We start from the raw sequence: 19,900 nt of genomic DNA, 5'->3' as shown, positions 1-19,900 counted from the left end.
GCTCCTCTCTTCCCAGTCTGTCAGCAACGCTCTGTTTACTTCCTGTCTCTACTAAGCCCCTCCTCCTGAAAAGCACACTGTGCTCTGATTGGTCAGCTGGATCAGTGTGTTGTGATTGGTCGAGTGTGTTTGGGAAATGTCCCGCCCCTTACCATAACCACCAGTTTAACACACTACTAACTAACTCACCCAGGCCCCGCCCCTTTATTCTGCATATTAATTATTTAAATGTTCTTGAAACTCAAGACTACAATGGCGAGAGGCAATTAAGTTGTCAAATCTAATATTTGAATAAAGCAGTAAAATAATAATTTTCATAATAATTGAGCTAGAAATTGTGAATCATTCGCTAAATGATAGAGAATTTAATTGTCAATGACAAACTGAATATCAAAATAACTTATAAGAACAAATTGTGATCATTTGTTGGTTTGTTAAAGTGAAAGAGAAAAACAGTTTATATTTGATGGCTTATAGCAGAACCAGTTACAACAGGAAATTCCTGTTAAAACAGCTTTAAAATCGAATGTCTTTGCTTTTAATTTCCTTGTAGTTAAAAAAGCCATCAAACGAAAGATCGGGACAAATAAGTGATGCGTGAGGGAAAGATGAAATTAAGAAAGATTTTTTCCTCCACATACATAAATATATATATATTGACATGATAGACATTAAATATGGAGGCCATAACCTGCATAAATAACTAAAGTTGGGAGACAAAAAGGAATAAAAATACAGGAAATAATAAATACAGTATAGGGTAAAAGTAATACAAATAATTTTATTTGTTTTATGTCGTGTTGTTCTTTATTTTCGTATTACGTTTTAAAATATATGTACTATTATATTATGCTTGTGTGGATTGTCAAAGTTTGTTTTTTGTGCTGTTTGATTCGCCTTAATGAAGCAAGAAGCAAATTTTACACAAACCCCACGTCACTCCTATCCTGCGTGATGACGTGCGGGAGGGTGTGTGAGGGGCGGGGCCAGCGGCATACGTCACCACGTCATGATAACACTGACACCGATCAGCAGCTCTATATCGGAATTTCATTGCTTTAGAGAGACAAGAGACAAGCAAGTGCTTTAAATCTCCAGTTCAAGTGTTTCTTTGTTTTCTGCCGTTGGAATACGAGGAGATTTTATATCCGAGCGGTAAATAATGGCGGTTTTGGGAGGCGCGTGCCGGCTGATTCAGCGTAAGTGTGTTTATGAATCTAGATACACACGACATTCATTCATTGAGTTGATTATGTAATCATAAATGTAATTGATGTTGCAGAATGAGTAGTATGAGGGCTGAAATGAGCTGTGCTTATGTCAGCTCTGTTCCTGAAGGTTAAAGTGTTTTGATGACTTTGATCTGGTTTCTGTCTGCCGTTTTTAACCTTTTCGCTAAATATTCCCACAGCTGTTTTCATTTGCTGGTTTCAAAACGAGTGCATGAAGTTTACATGAGCGAATGGTCAACAAAAAGCGGGAGTTAAAGTTTCCGTGGCGTTAAACATCATGTTACACAACACATGCTTTTACAACTTGCGTAACTGCGCCATCAGCGGCCGTGCGGCGCTACTGCAGCGCTCGCAAACAATATTATCATATGCTTTTATGTACTTATCATATCATAACATGCCACTGGAATTATGTTTAGTCTGGAAGAATATAGACCAAAGTACATGTAATATTATATGTTCTAATCTTGATATGCTGTTAAAATAATATAATGAATGTAATATTTAAAAATAAAAAATGCAAGAAATATATTACATAGACAATAGACTTTAAAAAAAACACATAAAGGCAGAATGCAATATACATTATGTATAATGCCTTAACAGTACATTAATGCATAATTGCTTAGTTGGCATTGAAAATGATATCAAAATGCAAATATATATCTTTATTATTTAATTTAAACAATAAAACAATGTTTCATGTGCATTTGTTGTTTTAAAAAATAAATGCAAAAAAACAAATAGGCCTAAATATAATATAATAAAAAGTTCACTGTATTGTTTTATCAAGTCATGTATTCCTTTATTCATTTTCATATTATTTATTTATGTATTTATTTATGCAGTTTTGAGCCTTCGTAATAAAAAAAAAGTATGACCTTAAGCACTAAAAAAGATTATCAATGCTGGGTTTATTTTAAATGAACTGTCAAATTCATCAGAAAAATGATAAATACAGACTCATTGTATTTTTGATATCATACAAGTCTTGGTGGATTTGTAATGTTTGTTTTTTGTGTGTGTGTGTGTGTGTGTGTGTGTGTGTGTGTGTGTGTGTGTGTGTGTGTGTGTGTGTGTGTGTGTGTGTGTGTGTGTGTGTGTGTGTGTGTGTGTGTGTGTGTGTTTCAGTGGTCAGATGCAGTCCCTCCGCGAGTCTGTGCACGAGTGTGTTTCTCAGACGACAGTCGACGGCCGCTGCGTTCGCCACTTCACCCACTCCAGAGACTCAAGAGAACAGGTACAATTAAACACTCACCTCCTCCTGTGCGCCTCAAGGCCTGCTGGGAAATCACCTGATCGCACATGCTCAAAAATAAAACCCACACAAACACTAGTTCTGTAGAAAAACATCTATTAATTATGCTTTTAAACAGTATGTCTCTTTGTGTTTAAATGTTTTTATTTGGTATTTCAGCAGAAGATCATTTGCAACTACACTTTTTATATATATATATATATATATATATATGTATATATATATGTATATATATATATATATATATATATATATATATATATATATATATATATATATATATATATGTATATATACATTCAATTCAATTCAAATTTATTTGTATAGCGCTTTTCACAATACACATTGTCTCAAAGCAGCTTTACAGAAAGTGCATTTCGGAAATGTACATAGAAAAATACAGTTAGTTAATCATGTATTAATTTATGGCATAACATATATAATTTATATACATACAAACAAATAAAACTTACATCCTAACAAATATGCATGAAAAAAAAAAACATCCAACCCCACCCAAAAACTCAACCCAAAAGTGCTATCCAGTGGTAAAAGCTGGTGATGAAGGCAGAGTAAACATTAATCACTAGCTTGCAGAAAAGAAATAAAAGGTGACCAATTTTTTTCAAATAACAAAATCTTGTTTTTTAGAGCACACCTAATTCTTTCTAAATGTAGTGTACCAGTGAACTCTGTCAGCCATAATTTAATCGTTGGCACTTCCTTTTTCATCCAAAACAAAATAATACGTTTTTTTAGCAGAAAATAAACCATATGAAACAAAATGTGAATCTCAAAAACTCTTCAGAAACTCCAAATATAATTAATATAGGATCTGATTCAAATCATATATCCAATGTATTTGAAAAAACCTGGAAAATCTTATTTCAGAAACTTTGTGACAGAGACAGGCTGGCATCTTAAATTTGACATTTGTCACATAATGGAGACACTTCTGGAAATATTTTGTTCAGTTTACACTTGGAATAATGAAGCCTATGCAAGTGTCTCTTTGAATGAGGAAATTCTACATAGCTGTTCACCAAGCTTACCATATTTGAAATCGCCAATAAAATCTGGACTTTACCATTTGCTCATTGGCTCTTTTATTTAGAAGGCGGGGCTTATTCTGTGATATTGCACGTTGCTCTTTCTCCCATTCATATTAATACGAGCACACCGTTTTTGTATATCTAAAGTCTTTGTGTGCCACAGGGCTCCGTCTTAGGCCCTGTTTTGTTCTCCCTCCATTAGCCGATATTTGTCGTATTTTGCATCAGATTTCATATCATTGTTATGCAGACGACATACAGCTTTATCTTCTCATAAAACCAGATGAGAAGAACATATCTCTCGAGACATTGTTTGATTGTTTGTTAAAAGTCGGATGGCGGAAAACTTTCTTCCAAGACTGAAGTGCTAACATTTACCGTAGGCACTTGTACCGTACCATTTTTAACCTGGCACTTGTATTTGATAAACAAATAAACTCAGTTGTAAAGTCAGTGTTTTTTAAGCTTCGGATGGTTGCTTTCCTTCCATTTATGGACTTTTCTTCCAAATAACCATGCATTCATTTAATCAAGATTTGAATACTGCAATTTCTAGGGGTTATTCAATCTTGTTTATTTCGCCTCCAGTTTGTCCAAAAAAGTATTACTCCTATTTTGGCTAGTTTGCACTGGCTTCCCATTGAGTGTAACTTAAGTTAAATTGAGTATTGCTTAAAACTTAAGAGAGGATCATGAATGTTGTGCCTTTGTCTTAAGATCTGCCTCTACTGACTCTACAGGCTTTTAAATCTTTTCTTAAGACAAATCTTTTTAAAGTCCCCCTCTAGTCAATAATTATCCCTTAAAACTCATCTTTGATCACCAAAATTACATATTTAAACCTTTTTTTCCTTGAAAAAAATGCTTTATCTCTTAAAACAGCTTAAATGTAACTCGACACCCATTTAGTATGCACAGTTCTATGAATATGCAAATGAGCCCCGCCTCCACTCACTCACTCAGCTCAGAGATCCACTCGTTGACGATCACACGTTGATCTGATTGGTTACAAGTTCGTTTGTGATGTCAGAAACACCAGCGATTTCAAACTGTGTTTTTGAGACTGTCTTTGGTTCACTGCAGTTTTAAGGAGAAAATACTCAGCAATGCTGTCGACTTATGAATTTACACATGGTTTGTCTTGAAGCATATTAAAAACACCACATAGACACATAAACAACATTAAAAGCTGGATTTTTATTAAATTGCCAATGGGCTGGACAAACTGCTGTATACGTTTTTATTTTGTGTTAAGGTATTGTGTACTTTTGTTATTTGTTTTATTGCTACTTTTTTAACTAGTTACAACCACTTTAGTTTGCAATGCTGTTCGTTAGAACTACGGTTTCAGGAAATGCCAACTCATTTAACTATGTTGGTAACTCACAATGCTTTCTAAAAAATGACGCACCGCTGATTGACTCATTTCATCTGCAGAAAACCCAAAACAGGGATTCTGATGTTAAACATGGGCGGCCCGGAGAAACTGGAAGACGTGCATGATTTCCTCTTACGGCTCTTCATGGACACAGACCTCATGAAACTTCCCGTGCAAAAGTAAGAATTAATAAAAATCACACACAAATCACTGTGGCGTCTTTTAGGCCTTCTCAAACGTGTGTGTTTCCCATGTGTCTCAGTAAACTCGGCCCTTTCATTGCCAAGAGACGCACACCGAAGATCCAGGAGCAGTACAGCAAGATCGGGGGAGGCTCTCCTATCAAAGCCTGGACCAGCATGCAGGGCGAAGGAATGGTGAAACTCCTGGACGAGATGTGTCCAGACACGGGTGAGAGCGAACGCTTCAACCTCTCAACACATGCAGAAATACAGCTGCAATACAATATCAGGGTCCTTAAAAAGTCTTAAATATAATTTTCCTAATAAAAGGCCTTAAAAAGTATTAAATGTCTTAAATTCAGATTCAATGGGTCACATTACCGCTAAAATTTCTCCAGTCTGACGGACCCAATGTCCGTCAAATAACCAGTGAAGCATCGAATCGCGAGAATGATTCTGATTTTATTACATAAACAGCGATTGATAATGATATGGTATTTCTGGTATCTCTGTCATTCTGGTCTCTGTGAGAGATTTTATAGTGAGAAGTCAAAACAAATTAGCATAACAGCACACATAAAAAACGCACAGAAGAAACATACTGAGGTAAAAAATCTATATTTAGTTTTTTATTTATAACATATGATATAGTTAAGTAACATAACACGACGGGAGCTATTTTGCTGAATATTCTCACGATTGCAATTAAATGTTAAATTGATTTTAGTTCAATAAATGAGTAGTTAATATTAAATTAGTTCAATTACTTAGGTTAAACATTAAATATTACATATACGCATGCAATATAATGTGTATTTCCATCACAGGTTTGCTCTTAAATTTCCTTCAAAGTGGCATTAAAAAGGTCTTAAAAAGTCTTAAATTTAACTTGTTTATATCTGTAGACATCCTGAATATACCTCAGATCGTAAGGTCAAATGAAAATGACCACATGATTTACTCACCTTTCTATGTGTATATGACTTTCTTCTTACGCCTTTTTTTTTTTTTTTGCTCAGTTGGAGACATTTAATTTGATATTCAACAATATTATTGATCTGCCTACATTGACAGCATTATATGAGAACTGAACTGAGCTGGACGATGACATCACTGTTTTGTGATATGTGACCATGGTCACATGGGTAATTTTTTTTTAAATTTAGATTTATACATCATCTGAAAGCTGAATAAATAAGCGTTCCATTGATGTATGGTTTGTGAGGATAGGACTATATTGGGTCGAGATACTACTATTTGAACATCTGGATTCTGAGGGTGCAAAAAAATCGAAACATTGAGAAAATCGTCTTTAAAGTTGTGCAATTGTGCGGCATTCACTCACAAAAATATTTATGGTAGAAAATTTACAAAATATCTTCATGGAACATGATCTTTACTTTATATCCTAATGATTTTTGGCATAAAATAAAAATCTATAATTTTGACCCATACAATGTATTGTTGGCTATTGCCACAAATATACCCATGTGACTTATGACTGGTTTTGTGATCCAGGGTCACATATATAATATATATATATCAAATATATCTGTTTATATATAAATATAAATGAACTAAATGAAAACATCACTGAACTTTTGGACTGTGATGCTATTTTCTGCTAGAAACAAACTTTATTGCATTATTTTCCTGTTATTACTGTAACGCTGCTTTGAAACACTCTGTATTGTAAAAAGCGCTATATAAATAAAGGTGACTTGACCTTCAGCCGATCATGATCAGAGTTCTGAAGCTCCAAAAAGCACATCCATGCATCATGAAAGTAATCCATGCGACTCCATTGGGTTAATAAAGTGCTTCTGAAACGCCTGTTGCTGAAAGCCAGTGATTATAGTTCATAAAGTTTTAAATATGGATATTTTTCATGCAAGAACCCATGGCCTTGCTTTAGAAGGCCTTTATTAACCCACTGTAGTCGTATGGATTGATTTTATGATGAATAGACGCACTTTTTGGAGCTTTTACAAAGCTTGGAAATGCCAATATATTATTTAATTTTATATGTTCGGCTAAATGATGAGAGAATTTTCATTTTTGGGTGAACTGTTCCTTTAAGTCTCACTTAAAAATGTCTGAAGAAAATAAAGATTAAAAAAAACGATAAAATTAAATGTATGTGTAGAAGTATTCAAATAATTAATTTAAAAAAATGTATATAAGCAAGTAACAGGCATTCAATTTTACATTAAAATTTTTTTTTTAAAAAGTTACATTTACATAATGTTGTTTATAAAATACATCTCACAGTACAGTCATATAGTCGGTATAAAAAAAATGTAATACACTCTTAAACAGAAATATTCCATAATGGAATTTTCACTTAGTTCTAAGAACATGAATAATCTAATAAAAAGAACCTTTTGTGCAGTTGCAGGATTCTAAAGATGTTAAAAGTTCTTCATTAACACCAATAAAGAACCTCTATTTTTAAAGTCTAATAGAAGCATTTAATATAAATATTTGAATTATACACAGTATTATTGTTTTAGCAGAATTAATTGTCTTTATAAATGAAAACATATAACTTCTATTTGTGAGTTCTGTGGTATATAAAATATTGAAAACATCAAAGCAACATTCAAATTCTAATGCTGACAATCTTTGCATCGAGACAGTCTGATGGTGTCGAGTGTCTTTTCTGTAACGGATCATAAAATAATCAGAGAAAAACAGACAAACTGTCATCTTTGTTGAAAAGATATGCAGTCAGTGTTTAGTGCTGATAAAGACGTGTGTGTGTGTGTGTGTGTGTGTGTGTGTGTGTGTGTGTGTGTGTGTGTGTGTGTGTGTGTGTGTGTGTGTGTGTGTGTGTGTGTGTGTGTGTGTGTGTGTGTGTGTGTGTGTGTGTGTGTGTGTGTGTGTGTGTGAGTGTGTGAATGATAGATTAACCTCAGAGGAGTGTCTCACACACCCCTGTGACTCTCACACACACCTCTGATAAACTCATGAATGACTTCAGTGGGACTTCCTACTTGAAAAGCGACATATTCCTCTTTTCATAAGTTTAGCAGTTTTTCATTAATAGACAAGATTTAGTTATGATCCAGAGTAACCTGCTCATTAATATGTGCAGTAAAATAACTGTATAAATAAGGAAAATAAGTCATGGTCATAACAATAAAAGAATAAATAAATAATAAGAATAAATAAATAAAAGTACTCGATTAATTAATTTGCTAATGAGCTAATTAATCTTCTAAATAATAATAATAATAATAATAAAACTTAAGCAGGATGTGGAAATGTGCCAGTAACTGTGTTATGATTTGGTTCTGAGCATGAAATATTAAATATTTACAACAAAATGCTTGAATTTCCAAAGCATGTGTTGAACTAAACAAACAAATGAATGAACAAATAATATTAAGTGATAAATTAACTTAAATTAAGTATAATAGTAATAAAATTAAAAATCAGCTATCAACAAAAGAGATGATAAAGTTAATTGTACAAAACATATTATTATCATTTAACTAAAACTATTAAAATATTTCTGTTAATTGAAATAAAGCTGAAATTAAATAATATATACATATTAGTTGAAAAACTTAAACTAAACGAAAATTAGAAATATAGCTTTGGCAAAAAAATGGAATAGAATTAACAGGAAATACTAAATCTATTTATAACTTAAATAAATTAAAACTAAATAATAATAAATATTATAATAAATAATTATATATTATATTATAAATATTATAATAAATAATAATTATATGACATGACATATGATAATATAAATGACAAAGCACAGTGAAATTACTAAAATTAGTATGAAAAATAAAAATATTATTTCAAAATATTAATAAACTGGTGCAAAATAAAAATAAATTATAATAGAATAAAAACTGCAGAATAAACTAAGCAACTAGCAATCAACAAGTAAATCGATTTTTGTTGAACAAAAATCAACAAAGTAAAAAAAAATAACAATTAACCTTAAATGAACCTGACAAACTAAAGATGTAGTATAAGATGAAATGTGCTATTGATAATTAACGTGTGTGATGAAACGTGCCTGTGATAATCAATGTTAATCATCTGTCTCTGTGTGTTTGTGTAGCTCCACACAAGTTTTACATCGGTTTCCGGTACGTGAATCCTCTGACTGAGGAAGCCATCGAGCAGATGGAGAAGGATGGAGTGGAGAGAGCCGTGGCCTTTACACAATACCCACAATACAGCTGTTCTACCACAGGTGCCGCTCGCATACCACTGTTTTACCCCTCTAAAGCCTTTAACAGAGTTAGGGCGGGATTTATTAAACACGGCAAATTAGCAATCCCATGAAAGCGCCGATGGAAGTGGAAAGTTCTGCGGATGATCTACTGACAATGCACAAATTAAAGGTGCAGTAAGCGATTTCTGAGAAACACTGTTGAAAGTGGATCGGACCGAGCAGCACAACACACTTGTAGCCAATCAGCAGTAGGGGGCGTGTCCACTCATAATATGGAGGAGAGAGAGAGAGAGCCAATCAGCAGTAGGGGGCGTGTCCACTCATGATGAGAGAGGAGAGAGAGACAATCAGCAGTGGGGGCGTGTCCACTCATAATATGGAGGAGAGAGAGAGCCAATCAGCAGTAGGGGGCGTGTCCACTCATAATATGGAGGAGGGAGAGAGAGCCAATCAGCACTAGGGGGCGTGTCCACTCATGATGAGAGAGGAGAGAGAGACAATCAGCAGTAAGGGGCGTGTCCACTCATGATGAGAGAGGAGAGAGAGAGAGAGAGCCAATCAGCAGTAGGGGGCGTGTCCACTCATAATGAGGAGAGGGGAGAGAGACAATCAGCAGTAGGGGGCATGTCCACTCATGATGTGGAGGAGAGAGAGAGAGCCAATCAGCAGTAGGGGGCGTGTCCACTCATAATGAGAGAGGAGAGAGAGACAATCAGCAGTAGGGGGCGTGTCCACTCATGATGTGGAGGAGAGAGAGAGAGCCAATCAGCAGTAGGGGCAGTCCACTCATGATGAGGAGGAGAGAGAGAGCCAATCAGCAGTAGGGGGCGTGTCCACTCATAATGAGAGAGGAGAGAGAGAGAGACAATCAGCAGTAGGGGGCGTGTCCACTCATAATGAGAGAGGAGAGAGAGACAATCAGCAGTAGGGGGCGTGCCCACTCAATATGGGGGAGGGGAGAGTGAGCCAGTCAGCAATTAAGGGCGTGTCCATTCATATGGGAGGGGAGATAGAGAGCCAATCAGCAGGAGGGGGCGTGTCCACTTGTGATCAATGAGGAGAGAGCGAGCCAATCAGCAGGAGGGGGCGTGTCCACTCGTGATCCGGGAGGATAGAGAGTGAGCAAGAGGGAGATTTGAAGAAAGACTGAAGAAAGAGAGATGGCTGAGAGACATTACATATGAGAAGAGCTTAGAGAAATATACCAGGAAAATAGAGGAAAATAGCAGTAAACCTTAGTCAAAAGCTCTGCAAAGTTCCAAAGCACAAAGTCCCTCCAGCTGGAGTTATTCTCTATATCAGTGTCAGTGTTTCTGAACTCCTGAAATGCCTCCATTGTAGTCTTGAGTTTCTTACGGGAACGAACACGTCACAATATTCCTCATTATAATAATTAATGTGCAGAATAAAGGGGTGGGGCCTGGGTGAGTTAGTTAGTAGTGTGTTAAACTGGTGGTTATGGGAAGGGGCGGGACATTTCCCAAACACACTCAAAGCGCTCGACCTATCACAACACGCTGATCCAGCCGACCAATCAGAGCACAGTGTGCTTTTCAGAAGGAGGGGCTTCATAGAGACAGGAAGTAAACATAGCGTTACTGACAGACCGGGAAGAGAGGAGCCGCAACAATGGAGAATATGAGGAAAATAATCAACATTCAAGCAGTGGTGGTAAGTAACGAAGTAGAAATACTTCGTTACTTTACTTAAGTATTTTTTTCGGGGATCTGTACTTTACTTGAGTATGTTTTATTTGCATCTACTTTTACTCTTACTCCACTACAATATTGAAGACAAAGTTTACTTTTTACTCAGTTACATTTCCTCATGCCTGCTCCAAGTATTTATTACACTTGCTTTCCAAACCAATGAAAAACTTGGTTATATTTTGAAAAAAAGAACGCGCAAGCTCTTTGCCAGCATACGCTCACATAGCAGTCAGTTCGCCATTGTGGAAGATGACCGCAGAAACAGGTGAAGGTGCAGCTCTGCCCTGCAATGATCCCGAGATTCCCGCTTACCTTGTATCTTGCACATCTTCTGTTTGATGCAGCTAATGTTATGGAACATGTCTATTGCAGAGCTGCCAACTCTCACTCTTTCAGTGTGAGACTCACGCAATTGACACTTTCCACACGCTCTCACGTCACACATCCATTTTCTCACGCACAGAAAAATCGCGTAGCAAAGAGGACACTGACACCGACAGACAAGACAGAGTAGGTTTCTTTTGATATGGAACAAATTCTCAGCTCTCAGATTCTGTCAATTTTATTATGAAATTCAAACAATAAATACCGTTTTGGAGCTTTTAAATGTGATGTGACAGATAGCTAGCGCCTGCTATGGGGTGCCGTTAATCTCTTTACTACTAGTTAATTGTAAATAAACACAAATGAACAATAATAGGTAGCCTATGTTGAAAGATACAGTACAACTTACCAAAATGTATATACCTTATACATAATATCAATAAATCAGTGTTTTTCAACTGAGAATAGAGGTCAATAAAACAGCTGGAGAACAATGTCACATTACGTTAAGTTACATTTACCTCAGGAAAAAAAAAAAAACATTTAATGACCATAGTATGTTAGTTGGCTAGAAAAATTAGTATTTTATAATATATGTAATATTAGTATACATTAGTATTTTGTTAAATGTGCACTATATATTTATTATATTTTTACTTATATCATTAAAATATTATAAAGTTGTTATTATAATAAAAATCACATGTATTTTTAACATTTAATAATTCCAGCTGACAGGGCTCTCTGTAGCCTATGTTTACAGAATTAGGTGAGATTTTCTTAATTTAAAAATTAACATGTATCTACTGTACCAAATATTTATCAAAATGAATCTATTGAATCAAGATCGGAATCAAACCACAATAATTGAATTGAAATTGTAAAATTTGTATCAAAGAATGGCCTACCAGTCATTGCACCATAATATGCTGTCACTAAACTTAATGAAATTGTTTAGAATTGATGCAAGGTGCTTCATTGTCTCTTATGATTGCAAATCTAACAAATTCTTAATTGCAGTATCTAATAAGTTGTTCAAATAAAACAGATAAATTGTTTTGGGAGTGATATGCAATGTTTAATTATTGATATTTACAGTTTGAATATTTACTTTTTACTTTCGGTACTTAAGTACGTTTTAAATCGGATACTTTTGTACTTTTACTCAAGTGATGTTTGAATGGAGGACTTTCTACTTTTACTGGAGTCATTTTTTATTTGGGTATATATACTTTTACTCGAGTATAATTTTTGAGTACTTTTACCACCCCTGCATTCAAGCAGGAAAACCTGATCTAGTAGAGTGCTAAAAACACAATCTAGACTGTGTATAATGGCCTCTTTAAATACTCTCCTCCCATAAATTTTGCATCTGAAAAATAAGTTTCCTACAAATGCATATACAATAAGTTAGGCCGCAAAAATAACTGTCCATTGCTAATTTTTCACTGCGTGTCTTTAGTAAATCCTTTTAGTTTTTACCGCCCGAAGAGCATTTGCTCTGGCTCAAGCCGTTAGTAAATCTGGTCTTTAGGGTTTGAAAATGCTATATGTTTTTGTAAAATCATCTTTCTGATGCGTCTGAAGTGTAATCTGTAATGTGTGTGATCAGGCAGCAGTCTGAACGCTATATACAGATACTACAATAACCGCGCTGACAGGCCAAAGATGCGCTGGAGTGTGATTGACAGGTGGCCGACACACCCTCTGCTGATAGAGGTAACACATGATCACACTGTTAAACAATCTTTTTTGAGTTTAATAAACTAAACTTAATTTACTGTGTTTATCCAGTTGATTTGTCCAATGCATTTGAATTGACAAAATGTATTTAAAAAATTATTTTTTGAAGACACTTTGGATGCACATTTGACTTATTCAATATAAATATGTATTATCGTATTAAAATATATAATAATTTGAATTGACAAAATGTAAGAATTCAGAACTTTTGAAGATGCTTTGGGATGCAAATTTGCCTTATTCAAAATAAATTTTATTTTATTACTCATTTATAATTCATCTGAATACACTCTTGCTGTCATCCTATAGTCGTTTGCTGCTCTTTCCCTGTCATCATCATTATTACGTCACGTCTCTTGCTGCAATTAAAGATGATTTCTGTGTTTTCTCTCAGTGTTTTACTGAACATATTCGTAATGAGCTGGAGAAGTTTCCTCCAGAGAAGAGAGACGATGTGGTGATTCTGTTCTCGGCTCACTCTCTGCCACTCTCTGTGAGTCATTTACATTTACATTTAATGCATTTGGCAGACTTTTATCCAAAGCGACTTACATTGAATTTCAAGGTACATATTTACATTCTTATCAATTCTTGCTTTCCCTTGGAATCGAACCCATGACCTTGGCGTTGCAAGCGCCAACGCTCTACTGTTTGAGCTACAGGAAAGCTAGTCACACACAACGCCTGATGCACTGGTTTATTGTTTCCAATGAAAAGTAATAAAGTCTGTGTGTGTTTAGGTGGTGAACAGGGGTGACCCGTACCCACAGGAGGTTGGCGCTACAGTTCAGAGGGTGATGGAGCGATTAGGCCACTGTAACCCGTACAGACTCGTCTGGCAGTCAAAGGTCACAATCACTTCATAAAGCCACATGTCAATCACTGTGTTTCCATCCAAAATTGTGAATTTAACATTTGTGAATAAATCGTTTGCATCCCATGTGTTCAAGAGAACAAAATCGTCACTTCCTGGGAAATTGGCACAAAGTATCAGTAATAAAACTGTAAGTTTCTTCAATCGGGCTGTTTTTCCCTCCATCATAAATGAGTGCGTCTCAGAGCGTCAGAAGAAACTCAATAAACGCTGTCATGTTCTCTTGCGTTCGGATGCTGGTGTTTGTGAACACACTCGTGTGAGACGCGTCTGGAGGGAATTAAACCAAATCATTCTGATCACACACTTTGACTTTCAGAAACACCAAACCAACATTTGAGATGCTGCGACGCCATTGGTCCGCTGGTTACTCCAGTTATCCAATCACAGCCCCTCATGAGTTACTTGTTGCGCATCGAGGGATTTATGTGCATGTTTTTTTTAGCTGATAAAAATTGTATCCACTTCAATTGAGCGCATACGTTTTTATTAGCAATTTTAGGATTTATGCGCATCGTGGCGTTTCTATCCAGGTTTTTTTTTTTAAGCAGTATCCCAAAATCCGCATATTAATAGGTGGCTGGAAACACAACTGATTGAATTGGCTTCTCTGCATCTCATTTCAGAAACACCGAGACACATATCCAGATGTTATTTAACTCATGTAATGATTGATTGTAAAGAGTAATTTTTTACTGTGATGTGTGCTTTATTCTAGAGCAAGTTAAACTGACTACTAGTATTTTTACTTAATTGCGTTTCTGTCCTCCCTAAAATTTTATTTTTCGCCTTGAAAAAGTCTCTTTATTATTATCTTTATAATTTTTAGTTTTCCTCCTTTAACCCAAACCTCTGTATGTCTGTCTGACAAAATAATTTATGCAATTTAATTTACTTTGCATAAAGATGATTCAGAATGATAAAACAATTTTAATAGTTTGCACTTTTTTATTTTCACTCGAGTATGTTTTTGTCAGTTACGTGAAAACAAGTTTCAGATACATTTAATGGAGTAAAGTTTTCACTCAGTGTCTGTGCTTTCTGTAATATTTGAGGACTTTTTACACCCCTGGTGTTTTTTCTTAGCCTGGTTAAAACCAGACCATTCTCAGTTGTAACTGAGTTATGGTCTGGCAAAGCGTCATAGACAAATCATTTCCAGAGGGGCGTCACCAACGGACGTCACGGATAGACCTAAACCCAATCAGAGCGATGGAGATGACGTATGCAGACTCCGAGTGTTGTTCTTTGCTCGATTTTTAACAAAAAGGAAACGTTCAAAATCAAATCGCGTAAAACAGACGCGATAGCTGATTCGAACGAGTGATGCTCGACGGCGGCATCCATCTTGGTAATGTAAGCTACAAAATCTGCTTCAAAATCCCAGCGCTGTCGTCATCGTGTAAAGCCCGCCCCAACGTTTCTGATTGGTGCCTCGATTTCGACGGATTGGAAATGGGCTTGAATGAGCTCTTTGCCAGACTAACTTTCAGAGCAAATCTAATTTTGCCGGAAGTTGTCTGTGTTTTCCCAGGCTAGTTTTTTCTTGTAATGATTTTGAAACTGTAGTTTTAGACCAGCTGATAAAGAGAGACCTCTAGTGCTCATTTGCTGTAACTGCACTAGAGTATTGAAGCCCATTTCTGCCACATCTTCCTTTGGTAAATCTTAATTATGACATACTACTATTTTGACCTTTGATGTTGGAATTATGGCATGCGTTGAAATTGAGAAAGTCGAAAGTCTCTTTTTAAATCATAATTTCTTCTTACGATGTTATAATTGCGACTTGGGTATGTCATAATTTTACTTCTATGTCATAATTATGATTTACAAAAGCATGATTTTTTTTTTCCTTATGTGATGTAAATGGACTCCCATAGCTGAGCTGTGCGTGTGATGGTGAATTGTGTCCCTGCTGGGCTCCTGTAGGTGGGGCCGATGCCGTGGATGGGGCCGCAGACTGATGATGTCATCAAGGGCCTGTGTGAGCGCGGGAAGAAGAATCTCCTGCTGGTTCCCATCGCTTTCACCAGCGACCACATCGAAACACTGCACGAACTCGACATCGAGTACTCACAGATCCTCGGAGAAGAGGTGTGTGAATCATGTTATTTATACTGCCATTATAATCTTATTATTATTCAAAAATAATATTTATATTATGTTTATTGTCATTGTTATATGAATTATAGTTATACTATTTATATTGCTATTAATAGTAATAGTTATATAAATATTTAAAGTAATATGATTTTATACTTCCATAATAGTATTTATATAATAATACAACCCCAAATCAGAAAAAGTTGTGATATTTTGTAAAAGGCAATAAAATCAAGAATCTGTGATTTGCTCATTCTTTTTAACCTTTTATTAACTGACAAAAGTACAAAGAAGCGTTTTCCAATTTTTTCATTGACCAACATAATTGTATTTTGTAAATATGAACAAATTTTGATTTTGATGGCTGCAACACACCCCAAGAAAGTTGGGACAGAGACAAAATAAAAGTGAAAAGATTATCCAAATTAGATTATCCAGCTCTTTTGAAACAGTCCACAATGAGCAGGTGAACTGGTAATAGTTGAGAGTATCGTGTTTGGGTGTAAAAGTGCTTCTCAGTCTTTTTAAGCAAAGACTCATGCTTATGAGTCATGGCTCATCACTTTGTGCCAAATATCTTGAGAGAATTGTCAAACAATTAATCAAAAAATCACATTTCTCAATGCAAGATTGCAAAGAATTTATGCCTTTCATCATCTTCCATACATGATATTGTCACAAGATTCAGGGAATCCAGAGAAATCTCAGTCTGTGTAGGGTAAGGCAGTAGACCTCTGTTGAATGTGCGTGACCTTTGAGCCCTCAGATGGTATTGCACAAGATACCATCATGCTAATCTGTTAAATACAGACACATGTTCTCAGGGGTCATTTGGAAAACCGTTTTCACTGAACACAGTCTGACTCTGCATTAAGAAATGCCACTTGAATCTCTGTTACGCAAGGAGAAAGCTTTACATCAGTTCTATGTGGAGATGCCGGCGAGTTCTCTGGGCCTGAGCTCATCTCAGACGGTCTAGAAGACAGTGGACATGTGTGCTGTGGTCAGATGAGTCCATGTTTCAGCTTGTTTTTGAGAGAAAATGAACACAGAGTTCTCAGTCCCAAAGACGAAAGGGACCAACCAGACTTTCACCAGCGACAGGTGCAAAAGCAAACATCTGTGCTGGTATTGAGGTGCATCATTGCAAACGGTATGGATAACTTGCATTATTCTGAAGGTACCATGGACATGGAGGCCTATATTTGGATTGTACAGAGACATAAACTGCCATCAAGATGACATCTTTCCTGGGAAACAAGACAATGCCAGGCCTCATTCTGCACATGCTAAAACTGAGTGGTTTCTAGACACTCTGGACCAGAGAAGAGATGTGCCTGCCTGTTTACTGCAGTCCAGATAATGTCTCTTATGGAAAATGTATGAACCATCATGAAAAGGAGGATCAGGCAATGATGACCACAGACTGTTGAGCGGCTGTCTTGTATCAGACAAGATTGGGCAAATATTCCACTAGCAAAACTCCAACAATTAGTATCCTCAACTCCCAAATGATTAAAAAGTGTAATTAAAAGGAAAGGTGAAGTGACACAGTGGTAAACATGTCTCTGTCCCAACTTTTTTGGGGTGTGTTGCAGCCATCAAAATCAAAATTTGTTCATATTTACAAAATACAATTATGTTGGTCAGTGAAAACATTGGAAAACGTTTCTTTGTACTTTGTCAGTTAAAAAAAGGTTAAATGGAATTAACAAATCACAGATTATTGATTTTATTGCATTTTACAAAATGTCCCAACTTTTTCTGTTTTGGGGTTGTATGTATAATACAGTGGTGGTCAGAATTAATGGCACCCCTGGTAAATATGATCAAAAATAAAAAAGAAATCTGCATTGTTTATCCTTTTGATCTTTCCTTTAAAAAATGTGCAAAAATCTAGCCTTTCATTGAAGTAAAATAATTCATTTCATTCAAAAGTCTCTGTTTATGTACATGAACAGTAATGATCCAATAATATTGTATGCAGTATTATTGGCTTTAATGTTGACGTGTGTGTGTGTGTGTGTGTGTGTGTGTGTGTGTGTGTGTGTGTGTGTGTGTGTGTGTGTGTGTGTGTGTGTGTGTGTGTGTGTGTGTGTGTGTGTGTGTGTGTGTGTGTGTGTGTGTGTGTGTGTGTGTGTGTGTGTGTGTGTGTGTGTGTGTGTGTGTGTGTGTGTTCGTGTGTGTGTTCTCAGTGTGGAGTGGAGAACATAAGACGGGCAGAATCTCTCAATGGAAATCCTCTGTTCTTCAGGGTAAGAGTCTCTACAGCATCATTTCATATAATATCAATATTTACCCACATACATGGTTTTGATAGATAAATTAATATATATATATATGAGAGAGAGAGATATTTATGATGTTCCTAAATGTACCATTTCAAATAAATGCTGTTCTTCACAACTTTCTGTTCATCAAAGAATCCTGTAAAATAAAATGTATCAAGTTTTCCACAAGAATATGAACTGTTTTCAACATTGCCCTCTATGTAGTGCCCCGTATGTAGTGCCCTCTATGTAGTGCCCTGTATGTAGTGCCCCGTATGTAGTGCACTCCATGTAGTGCCCCGTATGTAGTGCCCCGTATGTAGTGCCCCGTATGTAGTGCCCTCTATGTAGTGCCCCGTATGTAGTGCCCTCTATGTAGTGCCCTCTATGTAGTGCCCTCTATGTAGTGCCCTCTATGTAGTGCCCTCTATGTAGTGCCCCGTATGTAGTGCCCCGTATGTAGTGCCCCGTATGTAGTGCCCTCTATGTAGTGCCCTCTATGTAGTGCCCCGTATGTAGTGCCCCGTATGTAGTGCCCCGTATGTAGTGCCCCGTATGTAGTGCCCCGTATGTAGTGCCCCGTATGTAGTGCCCCGTATGTAGTGCCCTGTATGTAGTGCCCCGTATGTAGTGCCCTCTATGTAGTGAACTCTTATGTAGTGCCCTCTATGTAGTGGTCTCACTAGGTTTTGTCACGGAACAAGCATGTAACCACTCGTCTTCTCTCAGGCGTTGGCTGATCTGGTTCAGTCTCATCTGAAGTCCGACGAGTCGTGTTCGCGTCAGCTGACCCTCCGCTGTCCGCTGTGTGTGAACCCCACCTGTGGGCAGACCAAGGCCTTCTTCGCCAGCCAGAAACCCTGACCTCTGACCTCTCATCAGGACCGTTCAGTGGTTTAAACCTGTATGATTGTGTTTCTTCCGTGGAGATATTGAGCTGAAAACACCATCAAAGCATCATGTGACTGAATGTAGTTCATTCTACATGTAGTCGTCATAATAATCAGAAAATTCAATGCAACATTTAAACATAAAGAATCTAAAAAAACAAAAAAAATGTGCGTGTGATCTTTGTTGAGTATCATATTTGATACATCAGGCTTTTATAGCTATTTATATACAGTATAAGATGATTAGATGATATTGAAATGCTTTGTTTTATGATCAAATCTCTGTAGCTTTAAAATATATAATGCAATGTAATACAGGATGTTTGAGAGATGAACATACTTTTCTATTAAATTATGTCTGGATAATCGTAAACCTGCTTTAGTCCAGTTGAAATATTACTTAAATATTAAGTTATTCCTATATTTACTTGATAAAAATCCATGAGGTGAACGTTTGTACAATTATACTAAATGGCCTTTTACTTGCTAAAAAACCTCATGATTGCATGCAACAGGTTTTGATCATGTTGAGGCGTTTGGTTATTAATTATGATACAGAGGCTTTATAGGGTTAGGAATGAAGTCATACGCGTTTGCTGTCAGAACTTCATTGATGGATGAACTCTTTCTTTGATAAGATCCCCTGCGCATCTGAAACCCAGTCTCTGACCTTTGACC

General features: G+C 36.3%; 1 protein-coding gene across 1 annotated transcript; it reads left to right on the top strand.

Annotated features, from left to right (window-relative positions):
- The first annotated feature begins 636 nt into the window (after positions 1 to 636).
- fech (ferrochelatase) lies at positions 637 to 19,595 on the top strand. The gene is made up of 11 exons (XM_077221347.1): positions 637 to 1,199; positions 2,364 to 2,472; positions 4,980 to 5,099; positions 5,183 to 5,331; positions 9,190 to 9,324; positions 12,952 to 13,058; positions 13,477 to 13,575; positions 13,823 to 13,930; positions 15,889 to 16,053; positions 18,258 to 18,317; positions 19,062 to 19,595. The coding sequence occupies exons 1-11, from the start codon at positions 1,163 to 1,165 to the stop codon at positions 19,194 to 19,196; spliced, it is 1,224 nt and encodes a 407-aa protein (XP_077077462.1). The 5' UTR covers positions 637 to 1,162; the 3' UTR covers positions 19,197 to 19,595.
- Positions 19,596 to 19,900: the final 305 nt, after the last annotated feature.

This window comes from Siphateles boraxobius, unplaced genomic scaffold, assembly GCF_051911475.1.
Source record: "Siphateles boraxobius isolate OS27281-9 unplaced genomic scaffold, OSU_SipBor_1 81, whole genome shotgun sequence".
Classification (NCBI taxonomy): Eukaryota; Metazoa; Chordata; class Actinopteri; order Cypriniformes; family Leuciscidae; genus Siphateles; species Siphateles boraxobius.
Note: the sequence above shows the minus strand (reverse complement) of the source record. Positions and strands in the feature narration are given on the sequence as shown.